Source organism: Gnatocerus cornutus, chromosome 1, assembly GCF_029298725.1.
Source record: "Gnatocerus cornutus isolate USDA-ARS CGAHR chromosome 1, icGnaCorn1.1, whole genome shotgun sequence".
In the NCBI taxonomy this organism is placed as follows: domain Eukaryota; kingdom Metazoa; phylum Arthropoda; class Insecta; order Coleoptera; family Tenebrionidae; genus Gnatocerus; species Gnatocerus cornutus.
Window position 1 is genome coordinate 25,086,835 of NC_142233.1, and position 24,981 is coordinate 25,111,815.

The 24,981-nt window shown below is 33.6% G+C and overlaps 1 protein-coding gene across 2 annotated transcripts in view; it reads right to left on the bottom strand.

Annotated features, from left to right (window-relative positions):
- The window catches only part of LOC148180962 (neurotrimin-like), a 117,996-nt gene that overhangs the window by 62,782 nt on the left and 30,233 nt on the right, over positions 1–24,981 (bottom strand). For both annotated transcript variants that reach the window (XM_088032445.1, XM_088032439.1), the window contains exon 2: positions 8,612–8,790. In XM_088032445.1, coding sequence (XP_087888571.1) covers positions 8,612–8,790 — 179 coding nt within the window. The remainder of the gene's footprint in view (positions 1–8,611; positions 8,791–24,981) is intronic.

The window sequence follows — 24,981 nt, forward strand, 5'->3', positions numbered from 1 at the left end:
GGGTTTTATAGGAGGGTTGGATGCTTCGAAGTTTAATTACCCGGTCTAAAGATTTTGAATACATTTTGTATGAAAGCAAAGTGGATAATGAGCAGATGTTGTGAGATAAGTATGGAAAATTATCGCGTTTGATAATAAAAATAACAAAAACTAGATAATATCACACTGCCTGGACCACTATTTTCTTGTCAAAGCTAACCTTAGCTGTGTATTACGGTCAAGTGCTACTGAAAGAAATAAAAAACAAAAAGAATGTCAAATGCAGAAATAACTTATAAAGGGTGTTGGAGTAAAAAGCCATCCCACTTTCCTAGGCAACGACAGTGTAACGTTCATCTGACCAATGATGGTAGATTGTGTCTACAGTTACCGATTTTCAAATTCTGTTCTGCTTCGAGATTGGCTACCGTTTTCCGTCGTATCTCGATTATTTTTTCAGCTAAAAAATTTTAGTTTTGACGTTTTAGGTTGTGCCAAGTCTTTTTCACTAATAATCCATTGATTTCACAGCCCTACAAAATTTCTTCTTTTTTTTTAAGAAGTCTCAACGGTTCTTTATAATTTAGACATTGTGTAAAAATCCGTAGATAATTTATCATATTTATCTAGTTTTCTTGACTTTCAATTGTTTTTTCAAATTTTAAAAGAGGATGGACAATTTAATCAATTTTGAATTAAATTTACGATTTTCATCGAGGTGTCTTCGAAGTTTAGTCTTAAATCATGAAATTTTACATGTTACTTTAGACTAGTTCTTACGTTTACAACGGATGCCACTACAATCTTTTAAACGATGTTGTTTTAACATTTAGTGCTATAGTTGGTGATGTAACATCGACTTTGAAAGAATTTGAAGACATTTAAAATAAAAATTGAAATGCAGTATTTTTTTACAGCTTGTTTAGGCTGAAATTTGACATCAAAGTAGCAATTTTGAGCTGATCTTAAAAAATTGATTACTGTTTTGTTTATCCAGATACCCCTTTTCCATCTTTGGAAAAAAAGTACTGTTGCCTAGTGTTTTGTATTCAACAGGCTGTAAAAAATCGTTTTTAACGAAAAAACTGCGTAACTTCCAAAAATGTCTCTAATTTGGCATTTGAGTTTTCACCAGACAATGTCACTAGACGACGTTGCCGGTTGTAAAGATTGCGATGTTGGTGACTGTAAATTGCATCAACGAAAATTGACTAAATTACTCATTACTCGCATTTGAAGGCTCAAAAGAAGCTACAACAGACAATACGTACAAGCTATTTTTCAAAATTAATTGATATATCAGTTTACGTTTTTTGTTTAAGAAAAGTTCTGTATTAACACACATTTTTTACATACTGGCGTTACCATGAACAATTTGTAAATGTGAACATGGCTTGCCTTAATTAGCTCACACTATCGCGAGTCTACTGTATTTGCTTTCTTCCAAGCCTAAATATGTATGTATATGTATATTTGAATTTAAAGATACGTTTGTAGAAAAATGGTACATTTGTAGAAATCGATGATTCCAGTTTTTATAGGTTACCGGGTTTTGAGAGCACCGCTGTTTTGAAAATTTCTGCACAAAATCGTTAGAATGTTTTATTCTATCCAACGCATTTTCAATTTACAAAAAAACACTTTGCGGGATGGGGTCATAAAAAATAATAATTCTATTATGATGGTATTTTCAGACAAATTGCATAGAAGCGAACCTCTTTAGATTTAAATTTAACTTTGTAACCCGGCGCATCCACCATTTTTAGCAAAATTGAAACTTTAAAATTAAAAATCTAAAATCTAAAAATTAAAATTTTCTAGATTGTTCCCTATAAGTGTAAAAATTCTACTACTAAATTCAATAAAAAGCATATAACATTACCTAATCCTAAACAATGTCACTGTTTATGCAACCCGGTAAAATTTATTGTAAATTACATGGAACTACTGCGACAGCTTGACAGAAATAATTTTCCTTTATGGGAACGTAGCTCTTGTTAAAATGAATTCATTTGCATTTCTATTTTGTAAATAACTGTTCAATACCGAGTAGTATTTAACTTTAGATTAAAACCCATTGATGTATAGAAGTACATTTTTGAGTTTTTGCGGAAATATTCACAAATTGAAATTTTTTTCAACATAACTTTGATACAAATATCTGAGTTTTTATTTTAAATCTAATGCAAATTGTGTTTAAAATTTGCGAAAAAAACGGTGTTTCTTCAAAATATCACAAGATACTTCAATCACTCGTATAAAGGTTCATTTTGATTAACTCGGGCATTTTGCACTTTATAGACACCAGAAATCGTTAATTAACATCGACAAAGCGACAATTTCACCAAGTAAGACTTTTGTTATAAACTAAAGTAAACCAAAAAAAAGATGACATTTGTGACACAATATGTTGATAGATGGGTTAAACGTAGTTCTCAATTTTGACGTAATAAAATAGAAAATTAATTTCATAAAACGGCATTTTTTCCTCAAATTTTAAATACAATTTGCATCAAATCTAAAATGACAACTAAGATAATTATGCCACTCATCTTGCACTTCGACATCATTAGAATATAGGTAGTACCCCCATTCTCTCCATAACACGCACGATATTTAAAGTAAGCAAATTCAAAACTCCCGCCACCCACCCTGTTGGTAGGCCTGCTTACTGGCGGTTCTGTCATTCTTCATTTTCGTGCCATAACACGTTCACGTTTTTTTCCGAGTTTTGAAGAAATTAGCCAACAAACGTTAGGCAATGGGAAAATATCGTAAAAGAAGACATCGTGATCACAGTTCGAGTTGCAGTCCGTCCCCAGGAGCGAGAGAGCACAGCGAACTTGGTCAGAAATTTCATCACCTAGAAAATGAGGTTATGTTGCGGCGTCATCGCGGCGTCTTCAGGAATTTGACGACACTCTTCGGACTTCCTTGGCCTTGAATGAACGCAATTGCGCTTTCTTCTGATGGAGAATTGCGTTGCAACTTGCAGGTGTTCCTATTGGTTGCGGTGTACGTTTTTGTATGACCTAGCAGCGTTATCTGAAGTGACCTTTCTTCACGTTGCGCTTTCTTCCTATGGAGAATTGCGCTGCAAAATTGCTGATTTCCCTGCTGATTGCGGAATACGTTTTACGTTACTGAGATTATCTTTTTCAGAGTTGCTTTCTTATAGGGAATTGCGTTGCAACTTGTAGGTTATCCTGCTGGTTGCGGTACGTTACTGAGACTATCCTAACGGATGAGGTGAGCCCGAGGATGCGCCTGTTTAGAGCAAGAAGTGTTGTCACTTCTTGTGCAGATGCCAGTTGGGGCGTCAGCTATAGGTGATCTGTTCATGCAAAATTGTCGGCGCGTTGGGCCTCTATTCTAACACAAGGTTTGCCTTCTGTATCTCGCTCCACTTTGGTCCCAAATACCCATTGGATGGTAATTGTCCTTTGTTCAACGCGCAAAAATCCAATCCAGAATTAGTCGTCTGTGTCCCTGAAAGGGTAATCTATCGCGACACTCGTTAAGCTGGACTTCCAAGTTCAGATGGGGCGGCCCTCTTCAATATCAAACGGTTTTATACCACATTTTGCAAAAGGAGGGGGGGGGCGACAATGATGTGCAGATTATAGGATGATTATCGGATGCAGTTCGCCTTTTGGCAAATGTTAATTACACTCAAATCTGCTTTCCGTCTAGAATTAATTCTCAAACGTTAAAAAGTCGAATCTCGTTCCCTTTTTTGGTAATAATCTTGAAGAACGACTTTTTAGGAAACATAAACACTTGAAAAGACGGCCTCTCCAAGGGATCTGACTTTGTCAAGGCGTCCTTAAAACTGCCGAGGTTCATACCAGCACTGGTCATCCCGTTTGGGCGCACCAATCAGAAATGGAAGAATTTTTACCCAAGAAAACACAACTTAAACGATCCGAACCACAGAAGACCAGTCACGGAAGTTTGAGATTAGCAGTGGCGGCCTCCACTGTAAGATTTGCCGAACGATTGCAGTCTTTTATTGATGCTTGACAGTCCATCACCAGCAACTAGACAAATTTGTCGTTGATTTGGGGTTTTAAAATCCTTTTTTTTCTTAATCTTCCACACCAAGGTCATCTTCTGCTGAAAGATTGATGTCTTTCTCAGAAAATCAAGCGACTTAGGTCGCAGTTAATGTTACTAAAGAAGGGTGTTATAAATTTATAACCAAGTAAACGAAACCAGTTGAAGTACAATTCGTTACTACTGTTTTACAGTCTGTAAGCCTAATGGTTCTCAGCGACGAATTTTAAATTTAAAACTCTTAAGCATTAGGTCTTTGCCCTAAGTTGCTTCTTAGCTTCAATTGATCTAATGGTTGCATATTTCTTTGTTTAATTATTCACACTGATAGGCGATTTCTTCGCTTTTGTTTAAATGGAAAACTATGAATATTCGCCTTTACCCTTTAGGTTAGCGTTGGCTTCTTAGCTGTTCAACAAGTTAAAAACTTGTTCTTCTTTGTCAGTTTTATAATAAGATGACTTATTGCTCTTTGATGACACGATGAATCTTGCTCTGGTATCTCCAAGACTGCTAGAATCTTTCAGATTTCTAATTAATATTAAAAAATCAAGTCCATCCTGCAAGGTCGTGAAAATTTTTAGGAATTCTTTTGAATTCGGAACGAATGACTGTAGAGTTGCAACCGGAAAAGAGGATCGAAGTTAGAGCTAGAGTTTTCAAAGAAACTTTCTTGCACAATTAGAGAATATACTAGATTGTACACCCGTCTGTACAGCTGTACAGTATGGCTGGCTTAATACAAGGTATATGGAAAATGCGAAGGTTTAGACCTTCAACAATTTTGAGATAAATATGACGCTCGCATGTTGTTTATCTCCCTCTTTAACAGAAGATTATCTTAAGTGGCAGCTTAAAGTTTCTCTATCAGACTGTCAAATAAAGTCGTTTGACTTTTCAACTGAGACTTACTCTGATGCTTCGTGGACCGGCTGGTGAGTTGTAAATGGAAATCAATGGGCGTTTAGACATTGGATGAAGAAAAAGAAGTGTCACTTCCATTATCTTGAATTCCTAGCACCTTTTGGTTTAAGGTGGTTAGCTTCCGAATCACGTCATGCAAAAATTTATTAAGGCTTGACAACGCCACCGCCGCTGTTAATATAAATAGGATGGGTGGTATTCAATTTCCATTACTTTCTAAATTATCCAGAAGGATTTACAATTTTGTGAGCAGAAGAACTATGGATCTTTGCTTCTTATGCAAGCTCTTTAAATAATGCCATGGCTGTTTAGGAGTCCAGAGGGATACTTGCATTAACAAAATGGTAGCTTCTATTTCCAGTTCGACATACAAACAATGGCGTGGCGTGGAAGAAATGTAGTCACGGAGCCACTTTTGCGTTAAACGTTATATTGAAATCAGTAGACAATGTTTTGTCCTTTCTGACATACGAATTTAAGACGGATTTTCGTACGGTTTTCTTAACAGTTTCAATTCGGCTTTGGCCTTTCTTTTTACTCCTAAATTAGGTGAGGATCACAGGATTAAACGTTTTTTTTTTAAGCATATCTATCACTTGAGGTCATCAAGTCCCAAGTAGGATAAAGTTTGGACCTCAGTGTTGCCTTAGCACACCTTCGCACAATTTCATTAAACGCAGACATATCTCTCTGTTTTTTAATATTGAAGCTTGCACTTCACCAAAGGGAGAAGATAAGACGTTTGTTCTCGTCTTTTTTCCAACTTTCCAAAAGAATGCCTCTTTCGCTACAATTAGTCGAGCCATAAAGGATGTTTTGGAAACAGCAGGTGTTGACGCCTCTATTTTCTGGGCAAATGCCGCTAGAGCCTTTAGGAAAGGACTATTCTTAAGATGGTCCAAAAATCCGTTGTGTGCGGCATTATAACCGTTCTATTATGTAAAATAGATGTGGTTCTTTTGCTAAGGTTGTTTTAAATTATCCCTAATATACGTTTATATTAGGTTAGCCTTGTCATTGGTGACACTGACATAATTTATTTTCATCTTTTACGTTTACAGATATTTATTCCAGTTTTAAATTGAGAATGGAATAAATAAAAGTCGAGTCGCAACGTACTTTAAACATCTACCTATATTCTAATGATGTCGAAGTGCAAGATGAGTGGCATAATTAACAAGATCAAACGAACTTACCAAGTGAAGTTCGATCTTGATTATGCTATCATCTTGCACAACGACATCACTCCCACCCTTTGCATCTTCAAAAAGATGCAACCCTGATCTTCCCAAGTTGCGACATCGAAGACTTTAAAATAATGACAGAACCGCCAGTAAGCAGGCCTACCAACAGGGTGGGTGGCGGGAGTTTTGAATTTGCTTACTTTAAATATCGTGCGTGTTATGGAGAGAATGGGGGTACTACCTATATTCTAATGATGTCGTTGTGCAAGATGATAGCATAATCAAGATCGAACTTCACTTGGTAAGTTCGTTTGATCTTGTTAATTTTAACACATTTATATTGAAAAAAATTAAATTATGAGTTGATTTCACAAACTCTCACAATAAGCTAAAAATTTCATATTTAAGACGTCGCGACGTCAAAACTATCGGTGATAAAAAACAAATATTTGCGTTTGCTTCTAGAACTTTGTCAATTATGTGGGTAGGCGATTTTGGGGGTGGACACAAGTGTTGTACAGAAGAAAACTAAAATGTAAGTAAAAGTTAAAAACAGGTTAGCGAAAGAAACTCAAGTTAAGAAATAAAAAACAATTGTCCCAAAAATGACAACATAAACTATGTTACTATGAAAAGTGAGAAAATGCTCTAAGAAATTTAAGAAAAAGTAAAATACGAAGAATGTCATCTAAATAAACGAAGAGAATTTAAGATTGACCCAATAGTTCATTACCTAAAAAAAGAATAATTGAAATGGACCAAAAGTTGAATAAAATGACACTCTGACCATTACTTTTACCAAAATACTAGGCACCAGAAATAATCTAAAAATTAGAAATTTGATGAAATTTTGAGAGAAAAAGCAATACGCATATTTCTATATCTAAGGAAATGTCCTAATGTAATATAATGTATAAATAATTAAATGTCTATTAAAAAAAAGAGGATCAATATGCTTTCACTTTTAAGATACATTTCTGTTATCTGTCTCGTAGAAAAATGTAAAAAAAAAAGTTTTTCTTATGTAAAGACAAACTGAAAGCGAAAATTGATACCTCCACTCCTCGGCGGGTTGTTTTATTCTTTCAACGTTTACTCTGCTTGTTACAAACCACTTGTACCGTATTCCACTACGTTTTGTGTTAAATTTAATAAATTTCTATTATCTAGTCTGTTATTCCGGCTAGCAAGTATATTATTTGTTATCATTTTAGCAGATCTAGCGTAACAAGATATTTTACTTCTTTTAACTGCTACAAATATTAAATCCATAAAGAACATAGTTTGCTTTTAATAACATCTTACAACATAACTTTGAAAGTCACTTTTATGTCACAGACAGAGCTTTGAGAAACACGAAAGCACATCATGCGGGTACCTCTAGACCTCCGCATTGTTTCATCAAAGAACGTATCCCGTCTCTCACGTCTTAATTAGTTTTTTCACATGAAAGCTGATAAAATTATATTGTAATTTGATGGTGACTGTAATGAAATTTGTTTTTAATCGCCAGAACAAATTGTAGCAAATTGAACCATCCTATGCTTGCTTTAAAGCGCACTTTACACACGACTTCCATTTTAATGAAAATCCAACATGAAAATGCAAACCAATATTGACTTTTTCGAGAATATTAGACTGGCTTTTCTACGCTCTATTCAAACAATGGAAGCATTGTTTCCGTCCTATCAGCCAATTGCCCCCATCTAGATGCGTTTTGTTATTGTTATTGAGGAGAGGTTGGATTTTTCAAGACGGATATCACAGAAGGGTTGAAGGAAATGGGATTTCGTATCTAATCTCAAAATGCCAAAACCAAACAACCCCCCAGAATAATAATAAAGAGTCATTGCGTTCGGTAAATATTTTATTATGCTGACAAAGGATGTTACGGGAATCCTGTAATTAATAAGCGCGGTAGGGTAACGCCACCCTTAATGAAAACGACCAGTGGCGGGTTATTTTTAGAAAGGTTTGTGTGATGATGATGCTCGAACGTTAATTCAATCGCTAGAGCAGAGTGACCTTCATCAACATTGTCAACATTGGAATGATTAAGATTGAGCGAAGAGGCATAAAGGAAAATTAGAATCAAAGACAAATAAGATGACCCAAAAAAAGACGTAAAGATAATCTGCCAATTCCTGTTTCTCTTAAGTTTTCTCTATTTTCCTGTAGAAGGGTTTACTGCAGCTGTCCAATGAAATGAGAACTCAATCTGCTCTTTGTTATCACTGTAAAAAATATCGATTCCAAGAGGTGTTTATAGCCATCGAAATGGATTATTTTGCGCACTAAACGGAAACCGATAATAGCTATTGGCATGAACTCGTCCACGACCATCGAAAATTATTATTTGTCTACACTAATAAACGACTTACTGCTAAAATAACGATGATAATAATAATAAAACCTACACAAATAGAGAACAGATATCCGAAAACCATAAACATGGAAATGGCACTCACCGTTCTGTTTCCTAAATTTCTAATTCGGCAGTTTAAGTAAGTGGTTTTGCCGACGAGGGCGGTCACATTTTTTGATGCGCTCTTGTCGAAATACGGTCCACGGTCGATGATCAAAGGCTCGATTTCGGCGTCGGTGTCGGCCGCGTCAGCGTCATCCTTCGTCTTGGGTCGACTCCAACCTGTTGGCAAAAAATAATCGATTTTTTTTTGGGTAATTGTAATCTAATTTCATGAACACAAAAACTGTATCTTTGAGCATAAAAAGCTGAGTTTATGTACATCATCTATTTATACGACAGAAATAGAATCTCTAATAAAGTTTCTCACAAAGCGGTTGAAGCAAAAAACCAAATGAATAAAAAGGCAGCTCGCAAAGTAGATCTACAAAATTAAATTCTTCTCAATTCCATGCCAAGATATGTTATAAAGTTGTGTTTATTTTTATTTTGTAATTTAACGTTTCAGTGAATAAAGAAATAGACTATTTAAGCTGCTGTTTAAATTTAAAATTTTCATGTACTGAGAAGAAATCGATTTTGTAATAAATCTTTATTTATTTAAAACATAAATATGATTTTTACGACTTTCCACTTAGAATATATAGGTGTTATCAAAGCTTCTGGAGACATCTTAAATAACAATTAAAGAGCAATATCAGTTTTACAGGTGACATAAAACACAGGTCAGGAGATAAAACGCGCCGTTGTGCTATCTCATATTGCGTACAAAATTACAAATAAACTGTTATTGTATTAGTCGTAAAAGAAGGGTAACAATTACAATGATACAATGTTTAGTCGTTTTACGGTGAGTTATTAAATTATCTACTAGACTGAAATGAATGGAGAATTTAATGTTTATGATGTTTCAAATATCAAGTTTCATGTCTAAAATTGCTAATAAAAATGTTTGTTGCCCAGCGCATCCAACATTTTTAACCACCAATTTTCTACAATAGTAATTAACTAAATTACATATACAGGGTGTGCCAGAACTCGTGACCTAGGGAAAAAAGACAACAATTCTGAACCAAAATTTTGAAACAAAAATTTTCTAACTCAAAAAATAATCGAGTTAAGACAAAAAAACGGTAGCCAATCCGGAAGCTAAACAGAATTTGAAAATTGAAACTATGGGCACTATACTATCTGGTATAGACTATACTATCTGGTCAGACTCTCGTTGCCTAGGAAATTGGGAGGGCTTTTTACTCCACTTCTAGAATAAGCTTTCGAGATTGGTTGTTAATTTTTTATTCTTTCTCAAATATTATTAAACTTAATCAATTTTTGTTTTGAAATTTACTATCTGTATTCCTGCCGGCACCCTCCTTTGGTCTCTGGGTCATGAGTTCTGAGACATTCTGTATACCAAGAGAGAAACGACATTTTTCTAGCCCGAGTTTTATTATTTTTTGAGATGCCTTAATTTTATATATTTTAGGCGTGAGCAGTCTTAGATAAAATGTTGTACATCGCATGTGAGCTATGTACAATAATCGTGAGGTTACCACATATTCCTTACGCATAGTTGTCACGATTGCTTTAGAACACTACTAATTTAAATATCAATAGAAATAAGAATTTCCGTGCTTTAAGAACCCCATTAAAACATTGTTTTTCAGATACTTTCAATGCTTTAAGATACTTCTTAAATAAATAATTGTTTTATGAGCTGGTACTTTTGTTAACTACCTGTTAAAACTATAAAATAATAGTAATTATTTAAAGCTATAAAATAATAGTAATTATATTCCAAGGGAGAAAAGATGCTATTCTGACCCCAACGTTAATATTAGAAAACAGAAAAGTCTTCTCTCCATTAGTTATACAGAGTGTCCCAGAACCCGCGCGCCAGAGAAAAAGGGCTCTGGAGACAACAATTCTGAACCAAAATTTTGAAATTAAAATTTTGTAACTCCTATCGTGTATTGGTCAAAAAATTGGGATGGTTTTTTACTCCACTTCTAAAACAAGCTTTCGGGATTGGTTGTTAATTTTTTATCCGTTCTGGAATACTACTAAAACTTAGTTAATGTTTGTTTTGAAATTTACCATCTGTATGGCTGTCGGCACGCTCCTTGCTCTCTGGGACGCAAGTTCTGTGAGTGCAAATATGTTATTGGTGTATTTTAAAGAAAAAGCCTCACGGTATAAATATTGTCGTTTCCAATTGTTGAGGAAAAATGTCTTATCTAAGACCGATAAAACACCCTTATTTTTGACGTATACATGACGTTTGTTTCCATCCTTAATATTTAGTGTAGGTAATATAAGCAACCCAAAAATCACTGGTAATTTCACATTTCTGAATTAGACGATATAATGACATGTTCCCAAGCTAGCAGCACAAAAATTCATTTAAAATTAGAGTTAGGAATACAAATAGAATCTGCCTTGTTAAGATTTAATTAATTACCTCTCAGTGTTTAGCCGCGTTTAGTTCTATCTACTTGTTTGTTTCTTAATATTCTACTAGTTTCTTAAATAAACTGCTAGGAAAACCCGCTTTTAATTTTAATGTACATTTACAAGTGTTAATATCAAAGCAATGTTTTAGTAAACTCGAAACATTAGAGCTCCACGGCAGCACCTCATTCAAAACGAGTTTAATACAAGAAGTCTGCACCTTTACGTCGAGAGTTAAGAGCATATTACATAAACATACAGCGATAAAATAATATGAAGCAAAATTGTGAATTTAATCTTGCAAATGGAAAAATTATTCGCTGCTAAGTCCGTTCATTTCATTCCCCACACAGCACTTTTCCAATTTGCAATTTCAGCGTCTTTAACGTTTACATATTTAACAATGTCGTAAAATATCCGCTTATTCTCCAAGACAACATTTGCGAGCGTTACCGCAGCACCCTTCGCTTCTGCCTCCCTTTATCAGATTCAGCTTCCATTCGGCACCGACTAAGACCGTAAATTCGGCATTGTAAGCACGTGTCACGACCATTACCATATTAATTTTGTGGCGATTATCAAAATCAAACACGAAACGTGGCTTGTTTTGCGATGAATATGTATGATGGATATTAATCGTATAGATACGACTTGTGCGGTGGATACGTGTGACATAAGCCACGTTCAATTATATCTCTGTCAAAATCCAACAGACTTCGCATTAAATTGAAACGTTATTCCCGGACAGGATAATGTTGTTGTAAAAGCACCAGAATAATACGAGGGACTGCGGACCAATCGCTACCAATTTACAATAAATATCTTCCTAAATTGTTGGATCGATTTTCAATAACACCAGGGCCAGAGACCTTTTAGGCACATAATAAAATAATCCGCAAACTGAGCGAGAGCGAATAAGCGATTTATGCGAGCGAGTCACTCTCTTAAATCTAACCAAATCCAATTATTTTCGTCTAATCCAATTTAAAAGTCTGGAGTAATCAACAGTTATTGTGTATTTACTTATACTCATTAAAGCAAATATTAAGGAATGTCAAGTCAAAGTTAAATAAATAAACAAACTCTTATTTTATTTTCATTTAATTTATTTATGCTGCTTTACAGTACGACATGTTTACGAAGTAAAAATAACAGAAAACATTGCTGACCCGAGCTGGTTGAAGTTTGATTTTTACGTTTTTAATTCCTGGGTAATTTAAAAGAGCTGCACAATAGCCATATGCTATGAAAAATAAATTAAACACTAGGACTTCAAATCGACATTTCAATATTAAAATTGAAATTGAAACGTACTTTCCAAAATAGGTATAACAAATAGTTATTTTTATAGATAATAGTTGTGGTTAGTATTGTGCCCTATTTATTTTAGCTAATGAAACGAAACGCACAATAAATTTTCCAGTTTTTGCACCAACATACGTCAAAAGCGTGTGAATTATCTGCATATTATTGAAAACGCATTTTTCTAACGAGTTAATAAAGAATAATATTGATTTTTTACGCCATCAAAAATGACAGTTGTTTTTCTAATTCGGTGCATTAAAAGCTACATCAAAGCATCGTTTTTTAGTTTATCTCGGTGATTTAAGAAACTTCTTGAAGCTCTTTTTTGTGAGCTGGTACTACTCTCAGTTGCTTGTAAAAACTATTAAATAGATCCAATAATAAACGTCATTTGTTGAGTTTTGACACTTTAATAATAATGACATTTCATTGTTATTTTTTTTCTAAAATGATTGTTCCTGAGAAAGCTTACTATTTGATATTGCTTTTTCTATAATTATTATGTTTTGATTAAAACTAAAACACACAACAGTGAAGGAGTCTCTTAAAGCATCAAAAACAATTAAAAAACACTGCAACAATGTTACTTTTAGAGCACCAAAAGACATGTACATTACTCTCGCTAGGTGCTCATAGCAAAAGCTCGCTCACATACAACTATGAGGTAATTTTGGCGCTTGTACTCTAAATAACTATTAAAAATAAAGCTTTGATCATGGATCATTTTGTTTTAAAACATATCGAAGGAAGATCATTTTACACATAAAAGTCCAATAAAAAAACACATTGAACAACAGCTAAAGGCAAATATTACTCAAGATATCCTCTGACCTTATTTTCTATTTGCAGTAAAATAAAATTTAATGCATTTTTTCTTCGGTTCGAGGCCTTCCTCGTTCTTAAGTATCGTCCACTAATTCACGGTAGTCGTTTCAAGAAAATTAAAACGAGCAACAAGTCTCAACAGTCCAATTCATGTGCTACAATTCTCTGATATTAAATCTATAAAATGGAAGAAAAGTCCGTAACACGAGTCCATTTTTGCCAAGAAAATGAGTCTCCCTCAAGCAAAAGCTCAACAATAGCGTTCACGTATTCTCAACGACACGAAAAAACAAGCAGAGATCGTTTGAAAGTATAGCTCTATGTGAGCGCTCTAGGTCTAATCTCGGATATTCATCTTGCAAAAAATAACAAAAACAAATTTGGGTAGCAGGTGGCGTACTTCAAGAAGAAATTACGGACATCAGCGTATTTCGACTTATTACAGCAATTTTGGAGCATCGTAATGGTGGAATTAGGCGGTGACATAGATTGCTGGAGGAGGGAGCTAAATGATTATTATTAGCACTTAGAGAACAAGGGATGATTAATTCCTGGACAAAATTATAATCGTTCCTGATTGCTGTGTTTTAGAGAAACTGATTCTTATGGGATCGGCTAAACTTAAACCATTTAAGCGGTTCAAAGTTTGAATAGGAGGAATTAAAAATGAACCGAAAAATTTTGTTTGCACAAAATAAACCATATTGAAACAGAGCAAAAATAGCCGTGTTAAACATCGTAGATTACCTGCAAAAAGAATAAAATCATTATCTATCGTAAACTCCATTTTGCTCTGACCAGCGACGCCGAGCCAGGCACGAAATTAGATTTTTTGTACCGACGCGACGCGTCGGAATAACTTATCATTCTTCCACGTTACGTAGTTTCATGATTTTAAAAGTTTCAACATAATCCTTATCTAAAAGAAGTGTGCGCAATTTTATCTGTAATAAAGGTGAAAATAACATAGATAACTGATATTGTTATCAAGGCTTATCGCTAAAAAATAAAGTAAACGCTTCACAAAGAGCTTTTTTTTAAAGTGTTTCAAACCACGTAAAGAATTCAATTAAGGACACCAACCCAACGGTGTAATATAAAAAGGTTTTCACAATTAAAATTGGAAATTAAAATTTTGCTTAATAACATTTATGATACATTTCCAGCCGAACTGCTAGAATTAATTTAACTTTACGAGGTAAAGTTCTAGCGGATATCGAACCACATTGCACAGCCACATAATCGAGCATTTTATGAAAAGTCAAGCCGTTACGTGAAACAACTACACTATACTGGATTACGCCAAGGGTCTAGTTGTTTATAAATCATAATACTTTACCTGTAAGTCCATTTATTTTTAGCATATGATCGTTTGTACTGGTTATATCAAAATTTTACGACGGATAAAAATAACTATAGATCCGTCATAAAACAGCATCCTTTTGGATAGACGTTATTATCTGCGTGTCACGCGCAGTCAATAATCGCCTTTATTACCATTAAAATTCCTGAATCCAGCTGATGCCGGGATAAATCGTGTTCCGGAAAGGTTCTCGCTGTTCCGCAAAGTCGACACATTTCGACCGGTGGATTAATCCGGAAAAATGTGTAATCCAGCCTAAACAACGGCCTTCATCGTTGCTGATTCAGATAAAAATAACCGATGCTTGGTTTTACACTTATCCTACTCTGACGGTTTTTGGAAGAGATCGATTTTTCACATCAAACATGCTTCAGTTATCACCAAAAAAAAATTAATGAAAACGAAGTATGTGCGCATGTTGCGGCTTCAGCAAGTCGTAAATTGTGGCCTATCTACGATAAGTTGTGTTAAGGGAACATGAAACAGGGTTATCAGTTCGGTTTAGAGCCAAGATCATTTTCGGTGGCGGCGGAGTGTAGAAATGAAAGAATTGGGGTGCGGGACGAGAGGAGCACTTTGCAGAAGTGCCAAAGACTGCAAATTGGACAGAGTGTGATTGTTAAAAAGAATGGGAGCGTAAAGTCAAAAAAGAAACTAAAACCGAAATTTGCATGCAAAGTGGTTCTAAACTGGTGGTTAACGGCAGTCTTATGCAGATCTGCTCAAGTTTGTAATAATTGTTAGTATCAACGAAGCAAAATTGTTATTATTATTAACAACTGTGCGATGAATTTAAAAAACAATGTAGCAATGTGATGAAATAAAGAGTTCTTTAGAGCACACAAAAATAGCTTAAATGTTCCAAAGCATTGTCGTATTAGCTGGATATATCATCCATGTTTATCCAGAAGTAAACATCCATTTCCGTTTTGGCAACTGAATATGGACTTTTTTTATCAGTTTTATATTATATGGGGCTTTCAAAGTTTAATTCAGTATCTAACAAAATCACTTCATAAGATGGTTGTTTTAAGACATTACATACAATTTTTTTTCACTACTAGCTTGTGAATATATCATTATATTGTCTGTTTTCAAACTGTGAAATTAGATTTCTATCCTACAAGTATACAGGTGTCCCAGAACTCGCGCCCCATAGAGCAAGGGAGGGTGCCGACAGCAATACAGATGGTAAATTTCAAAACAAAAATTGACTAAGTTTAATAGTATTCAAGAACTGATAAAAAGTTAACAACCAACCCCAAAAGCTTATTCGAGAAGTGGAGTAAAAGGCCATCCCAATTTCCTAGGCAACGAGAGTCTAATGTTCATCTGACCAATGGATGATAGTATGTGTCCATAGTTACCAATTTTCAAATTCTGTTCAGCTTCAGGATTGGCTACAGTTTTTTGTCTTATCTCGGTTATTTTTTTAATTAAAAAATTATAGTTTCGAAATTTTGGTTCAAAATTGTTGCCTCCATAAGCCCTTTTTCTCTGGGGCGGGAGTTCTGGGACACCCTGTATAAAGAAAATTGGATTTTGGGTTACCTTTATTAAGTTAATGAGAATGAAAACAGCATCATACAGTTAGAGCGTACTAATTTCCCTCAATCCTTTGAAACTCGGGAAACAATAACGCTCGGCCTAGAAAAGTGTCTTCTCTTTCTTGGTATATAATTACTATTATGATCATGTTTACAAAAAATGCAAATTTTGACCTTTAGGTGCCTGCGTCCCAAGTATTCGAGTGTTTTTTCTCTTTTATCACTATAAAGGTCGCAATGCATACTTAATCAACACGTGAAGGGCGTTCCAGCGTAAACTAATCGGTCGCCTGACAAAAAAAATCCTTCGCGAAGCATTGCCAGACTATACCTCCATTAATATGCATGAATTGTGGCACAGCAGGATTTCAGCTGTAAGCTATGAATGCGTTCCGAATACTGCGCGACATTATCTTTTCTATATTATCTGCGGACCCAAGAACCACTGGATTCTACCCATACATCAAATATCCAGAAAGTTATGTAAATTTCTGTGTTTTGACTTGAATTTAACGAGTGGCTCGAAAAATATTTTATGTAGGTGCAACGATGAATAATTTATTTCCGATAAAGGAGAAATTCGAAGGCTTTCCGCTAGAGCAATAAACGGGAACAATATTTTTTTTCATTATATCTTCCCAAACCCGACCGATCCTAATGCCCTAATATATAAAATCGAAGAGATATTGCTATCAATTTCATAAACTCGCATTAGCTATAATTCAGATATTCGACCACTTTAAAAAACGAAACGTGTAGAGCACACAACAAAAATTTGATTTATTAAAGAGGGGAGTTGGATGTCTGAAACAAAAGATGTTTTTTCAGATATTTTTATAAAATCGATGGTTGATCATTTAGAGAGAAGGCGTGCTTTTAGCTTTTTATTTGATGGAATTTTACGTGCTTTGTGTTGAAAGAGGTTCCACGAGGTAATCAAGGCGTCTTAATAAGTGTTGCTAGATGTAAATTCTGGAGTGCTGCTACCCCTTTATGTGTTTTTATTGTTGGCGTGGAGATGAATTAAACAGGATCTTGGAATTGAGATGTTTCGAGGGTGACGTTCGTGCAACTTCCGGTTTTGGAGGAAATAAGCCCAAGGCGTGATTTATAAAAGCACACCAGAAAGCCAACATGGTTATTAATAGACTAATAAATTCTCATAGTGATTCATCCTAAGCCACCACCAAAAGGATCATTCTACATATTGAATTATAAATTTATATTGTTTATAATTAGGACCGTATTGTTAAGGAACAATTATATCACGTTTTCAGTTTTCGAATAAATGAGTTCAAATTTTATAATGTAACGTATTGTTTCATTTTGGTGACATTCGACTAGTCGTTGATAAAACGTTATGCATGACACGTTACAATACTTGTAAAATTACTACAAATTTCTCACTCGTAGTTGTAATGATTACTACTACTAATGTAAACAACTTGCTATAAAAATCAGAAGTTGAGTGCTTTAAGAACCTCATTAAAGCATTGCTCTTAGTTGCTTCCGTTTTAAAATACTTCTTAAATAACTGTTTTGTTAGTTGGTACTTCTGTCAATTGCTTATCAAAGCTATAGATAGAATAATAGTAATTATATACCAAAGGAAAGAAGTCAGTTTTTTGGCTCAAGCGTTATTATTATTACATTGATCCTTCAGATCTTGGAAAATTAGAAAGTGAGGACTAGAAAGTCTTCTCCCCCGTGGTTTATATATTTACTCTTTTCACTACTGGAGGATTTACAACCATAAATATAGGTTTATATGTAAGTTTATTTTTGACGCATAGATGATTTCACCTGATTTTTTTCACTTGGTTGAATAAAAATCTCTAATCTAATAGACCATTATTTTTGACGTTTGTTTCCATTTCCACTAAATATTTAGCTTATTCTAAGCAACCTAACATAAGCTTTTCCTTGTCTAGTTGTAGCAGAGAAATTTAATTTCACCAGTTTGGAAGCAGACGACATAATAATGACAAGTTCTCGAGCTACATAGTGGTGAAAAAACGGCATTTGTTATCCGTTGACAACTTAACCGTTTTTGTAAAAAAATTCAAACTTTTTTTTTAAATTAAAGTGAAATACTGCTACAATAAAAAATTGTATAAAACACACTTTTTATCTTAGCGGTTCATTTTCTAATTTCGGGACGCGTGTGGGAAACCAATATCCATATGAAACTTGTGGTTTAATATATTGAATATTACCTCATCTTTATTATTGTATATTCGATAATCTACTATACTATTATTACATAGCTCCCACAAAGGCCTTATGCATGTCAGTATTGATCAAAGCGTTGGATCATATAATTTTCATTCAAAGACGTCACGTACAACACTCGTTCCTTTTATTTGTAGTTCATTGAAATTCGAATGTAATCGCGTTATCAACTTATTTTTAAAAACAAAATAACAGATAAAAAATGACTTCATGTAGACATCTTACAATGACCTACTTTTTAGTTCCAGACTTTTTAATAAATCAGTCTAAAATATTTGGAGAACTGAATCAACAAAGACCTAGATCTCATTGGCAATGGTGCACGAAGATCTAGACCTATTTGTAACAAAACAGAATTAGACAAATATTTGTTTTACATCAGGGTAAAGCCAGAAACACCGATAAAAGCCAAAATCCGACTGGTTGCCAAGCATCGGAGTTTTTCCAGGTGATAGGCTGTTGGGGCAAAAACACTGGATTTTTAAAACAATAAAATATAGGAGAAATCGGAGTAAAGCAACGAAAAAATAAACACAAAGAAAAAAGAAAGCGAATAAGAATTACCTAAAAACTAAAAAAAAAACAAAAAGAATTTAGGGGCAATTTTTCCTAAAAATCAGAATTACAAAACACAAAACAAGGATATGCAAATAACAGCAAGAAGATCACAAGTTTGTGTAAAAAAAGCAAGTCCAAAGCCAAGAGAACGAACAAAGAACAATTTAATATAAAAAAAGCATTACGAATAATGAATTTCACCAAAGTACCGAGTGCAAAACAAAACGAGGTTTACGAATTTCTAAAAATAAAGCAAACCGTGTGAAATGAATAAGAAGATATGAGATAATTTGTCATGACGCAGACGTTTTCCCTCCTAAAAAAAGCGATTTTTCTCTCGTTCTTTGAAAGGCCAGTAATTAAAATAATAAAACAGAGATTGGCGCCGAAAGAGCGTGCTCGGTGATTATATGAAAAATTCAAAAAGACCGTCTGCCACCTCCCTTCATTCGTAATGATTAATTTGCATCTTATTGTACTGAAGAATACTGAATGCACGAATAAGTCGTGAAGTAAATTAGTTAGAGTTCGCTCATTCGCGATTCAAAGAAAGAAGCAGAAAGAGTAGAGACCCGCCAAAGACAACATCATTTGTAGAATTTTAATAACACTCAGAACTGAATCGCAATATTAAAATGGAAAAGAAAGAAAATTTTTCTTTGCATGTCAACAGAGCTAAATGTGCGACTGAAGTTTAATGGATTCTTGAAAAAACAATGATGGAAACTAATTGAAATGTCAAATGATCAATATTTTGTGGATTAGCGAAAAACCTATTTCAAATAGGAAACTTCGATCGAATTGGAGGCGATTTTATGAAGAGCCGCAAAGGGGCTATAAGTTGCTTAGGACCCTCGGCGTGGACGATGGAGGAGCGGTCTTGCCCAACAAACTTCTTAATGGTCAAAATTCGCAAGTTGAGTTTTGGGTTTTTATTTATGGAGAGGGAAAAGGTGAGAAATCCAATAACTCTGGATATTGCCCACGCCGTGCGAGCTTTCGAGAGAAAATGTCGGTTCTTTACTCATACCACGAATATGTAGAATTGACTTAGAGATGATATATTTACACCGGTAAGTAATTCCAAGTGAAGATTACCAACCTAAAAAAATGTTCATCCAATTTTAACGAAACTTTAATACCCTCGAGAACGTAATAATGCTTTTAAACTCTCTGTAAATAATTTTGACCAGAATGCTCTAACTTGTAATATACTGAGTGGTACAATTTCACATTTTGCATGCATACACTAAAAAACAAATACTAAAAATTTTTGCAAAACAACTATAAAAAACGTATTGTTGGGATATAGTAGCCCATTAAATATATTTTTAGGAGAAAAATACATTATTGACATTACTTGACACTATAAACTTAAAAAAAATTATATATTTTTTAATTTAGTCAACAAAAAGCTAATCGCCTTTACTTTTTTTCTATAAAGAATTCTTTCTTATTTGACTTACAAAAACGGTTTATGGATTAATGCCGTCTCAAAATTAAAGTAAAATATAAATTTTGGAAGCAGGTACATTTTACAATCACTAATCGATAAAAAATACCTATCAAAATAGGTTTTTCTGGGTTACAACCAAAAACCGAAAACTGTAAAAAAAATTCTATATTTTAATGTGGTGATAAAGATGTGTTTAATTAGTAGTAAAATAAATGTTCTTTTCCATTTTATGTCGTTCTTGATAACTAGAAATCGTTTAGAAGTAGGTAGGTATATGCTTAAAAATTATTGTCAGAGTGGAAAAAATTGTACCGACTAAACTAAAAGTTTTCTCACAAATTCTTTTCTAGAGTCGAAATATAGTTTTGGCTGTTATATTCCACCTATGCAATTTCAGTAAATGTGTTGTAAAAATTTCTATAATTAATTTTTCTAGTCTATGCATTTAAGAAATAGAAAATTTCAACACTCGGTATACTCATTCTATCCAAAACTAATTTCAGTACTATGTACGAAGACAAACTTTCGTTGAAATTGAACAAAACAATTTTTTGGATGACCCACTTCACCTAGATTTACTCACTTGCTAGTGCATTTTTGCTTTTATTAGAATTGGTTTTGTTTATGTCCGTACACTCTGAACCATTTAAATTACTGGAAATTTATAGCGTCTTCTAAAGCCAAGTCTAGCTTCTAAAAAATACCGAGTTTTGTAAAGTTTGTAAACAAAAATCTTGGACTCCCACTTCACTTTAATGATCTAATGAACTAATGAAAATTCTTGCCACAACAATCTTACACACTTGATGGATTATTTAGTCCCCTCTACTATTGTTAACGGCTTTGAAAAGCATGTTTCGACAAACAGTTGCAACTTTTTATGTATTGTGCTTCATTTTCATTTTAATTGAAGCTTTCCTTCTGCGTTAGACAGGTCCATAGTTGGGCCAACTATTCAAGTGTCAAAGCTCTAATTTGAAACCGACGCATCGCTTTGAAAGCTCTAATATTTCACCTTACCGTTATACATATTATTAAATGTCGGCGCATAAATCGAGTTATGCATTATTGTTTCAACTTCCACAATGCAGCTAATATTTCACAATTTCGCTCCATAATAACATTGTAGCGTGATGCCTCACGTGCGGAAATGACGTCATTCTTCCTAATTTAACCGTTTTATCCTTGCAACATTTTAATGTCACTCTTTAAATTTTTTATAAATAGGCCGCCATAACTTGTCGGCGGACCACTTTTTACGATTTAACCCTACGGCTGTGCGCTTTGTTCGGTAATTCCGCTTAAAAAGCAGTCTACAATTGCAGATTTGGCTGATTTGGAATGCACTCACGTAGTCGCCGGGCCTATAAATTCGGTTTCAGTCGTGCTTGTAATTTTTTGTCGTCTTTATAATATAAATGTTCGTCGCATAGAGTTTACATAAATTTTCTACAGTACATTTTGAGCTTTCCGGAGTTGCCTCATTTGCCGTAGAAACATTACGTAAACGCATTTGAATAAATGTCAAAAGCTTAATGCAAAAAGCACTCGCTTTGGGAAGCAAACTGCATCATGGCCATAACACTAATTACTTTCACCACAAAACGTTCGCTACATTATAATGAAGAGTACTTCGTGTATCCTTCGCTTTGAAAAATGAGGGCGCTGTACATATTTCCGGTCAAACTTCGGAAATCCTGCCAGTTCGACGACGCTCAAAGGAAATTGAGACTTTTCGCAAAAAAGTTTGATTAAAACATTGCGGAAATTTGTGTTATTAACAATGAACAAAAAACTGACCGCACATAATTCATCTAGATCAAACGGAGGTGACATTTGCCAACACGTGTCGCTTTTCCGAGCAATAAACTATTGCTATGTAAAATGACAAACAGCTCATTACCGTTATTGCAGTATTAATAGATAGATGTTTGCAATTAGGTCAGGAATTACCAGTTATAACTCGTGGAAACTGAACGTAAATTTAATGAAGTAGGTATGTTCAGTTTTACGACTTTTGTGTGCTTACGTAATCGAAAATAAACTTCTTCAACAAAATTTTAAATCATGCAAATTTAACTGAGCGCAATTTTAATATTTACACTAAAAATTATCTGCAGCAATTCCAAATACACATTTGCAATTTCACTTTAAATGAATGGTGGCGGCTATTACACGTTCACAGTAATTTTTGTGCCGCGATGCGATTTTGTTGTCTAACTCTAGCTGAAAAATGTAAACGTAAACCTCTATTTTGTTGAAACTATTATGTGCAAAAACGTCGTTCATGAGATGAATTCATTATTTGGCAGGTACCATAAAACCTACGCTTCTATCTCATGTTTTGGTGTTTTGCAGAGTATTCATTTAAAAATCACAGTTGCAAAAAGATACAAAAAACTAGAGTTTTTATTCAATTTACTAATATGTACTACAATGTATGATTTCACAGAAATAAACCTTATAAGTATCTGCAGTCAGACAGTGGTAGCTGCAGAGAACGCCTTCAAAAATGTTCGCAATTCACAACTCCAAAGTTTTACGATAATGAAATAAGAAATAACTAAATTTGTTTTTCCACACCAAAAGATATCGCTTCAGAACGTTTTAATTTAATTAATTTTAATATAAAATTGTTACTAGCAATCTTTTCCGGAAGTTTTTATGGTTAAACAAGAATCTTCGTTATTTACAAATTATACAATTGGTAATTACAAGGAACAACATTTTTTCCAGGTGTATCTATAAAATAAAAAAAATGTTTCTCGTGATTAATGTCACTATTTTCATATTCACTATCAATATCCATGTCTATATTTTTCAGGGTTTTATTTTAATCTGTGTAAAAGTCAGCGTTATTTGTGTTACAAAAAATTGTAATAAAACACTGTAAAATTTTATTAACGCCATTTTCATTAAATTGATTCAAAATTTATGTTCCTAATAAAATTTCGAAAATTACCTGTGAAAAATAATGACTCGACGTACCTGTGATATTAAAACTACAAAAACGCATAAAAGTTTTAATAATCAAACACATCCGGCTGCATAAAATATTTCCACAAAAAACTGCCGTAATTTGCATAAAAACATTATCATAATCTAAATATTGTACTTTCCTAAGTACATTTTAAAACTCCACTTTCTAGCTACATACCTACATATTTCAAACCATAACTTATAAATCAAGAAAATTTAAATAAAACTCTTATCTATTACCGGTCGACTTTAGAAGAATATAACATTGAAGTTGTTTGAAAACCCGTGAAAATGTGCCGACTTTTAGTAAACGTGAACTTTGCTAATGTAGGGAGCGTCAACTTCGGAAATTTGACAATATTGACAGTTGTCCCCACTCTCGTTACATGCATTTGCAATAACTGGATCGAATACTACTTCCGATTACATCAATTTAAACCCAGAAATAGATTGTTCCGACACTTTGCAGGCTTTAATTTCGTACGAAACCTCTAATTAAAACAACTAACCTCAAAATTAAACACTGTAAAAGTATTCACAATTTGAGGTAAGTGGCATATGATGACTGTGGGTTCAAGCCTTATTCTTCAGAGCACACTAAATGTTACTTTTTTTAAAAGCTCTCTACTAATTTAATTAAAAAGTAAATATTTACTGAAATATAAGTCAAATTTTAGTTCTACACTTTATGCTATCTTGACTATTAATCGAAAATGGAACTGAACGAAATATTAAAATGAAAAATTAATAGACCGGGTAAATGTAATACGCAGGCCATTAAGTTCTGATTAATTCATAAAGATAATAACATAAATCGTATTTTAAAATAAACAGCATTATTATTTATTTATTTTAAAAATAAATGTTTAATGATAAAAGTACAAAAGTGGTTTACAAATACAGCTGGACAACTCTATTGTAACTTAGAAATTTAAAGAAAATCAATTTAAGTGTCGTGGCTCTTAAAATCGAATTATAAATCTGAAGAAGAAAGAGAATCGAAAGAATTTGGAAAAAATTTAAAATACATATTTAAAAATGAAAAAAATTCAATAAATTCTAAAAATCTACAGATAATCGAAAAAGTATAAAATCATTTTTAAAAAATCTAAAGAAGCCATCTAACAAATCTAAAGGCATGTTAGAACGAATTCAGAGGAAATCTCGAAATAATAATAAAGAGGAAATCTAAAAGAGGATGTGGAAAAAACGTAAAAAATCTTAATACATCACAAGAAGAATCTATAAAATCCAATAGAACCAAGAGAATCAAAGACAGAATCAAAAAACATAAATTTTAATTAAATAGAATTTGATTTGTATTGAAATGACAATTGTCAATTGTAAATATTTTTATTTTTCCTTCAATTTTCTCATGAGCCTGAGACCTCAAACAAACTTAATCCGCCTCGGGATGCAGATATTGATCACAACTGGAACGAAAGTTTGAACGATTTAAAAAATCCAGAAAATAACTGTTTAATTGTCCTAGAAAGTTTCTACACCGTGTTTTAAAATGATTTTCATTTAGTTAACTTTGGAATCTAATTCTTGTTGTACCACTTGCACTGTTCTGTGTTCTATGGGGCACGAGTTATCGGGTATATTGTATTGCATTTAAAGATTTGAGAATTAAATGAATCTGAGAAAAATTGTGCAAAAGCTAATGCATATTAACGATTTAGAAGATCCCAAGA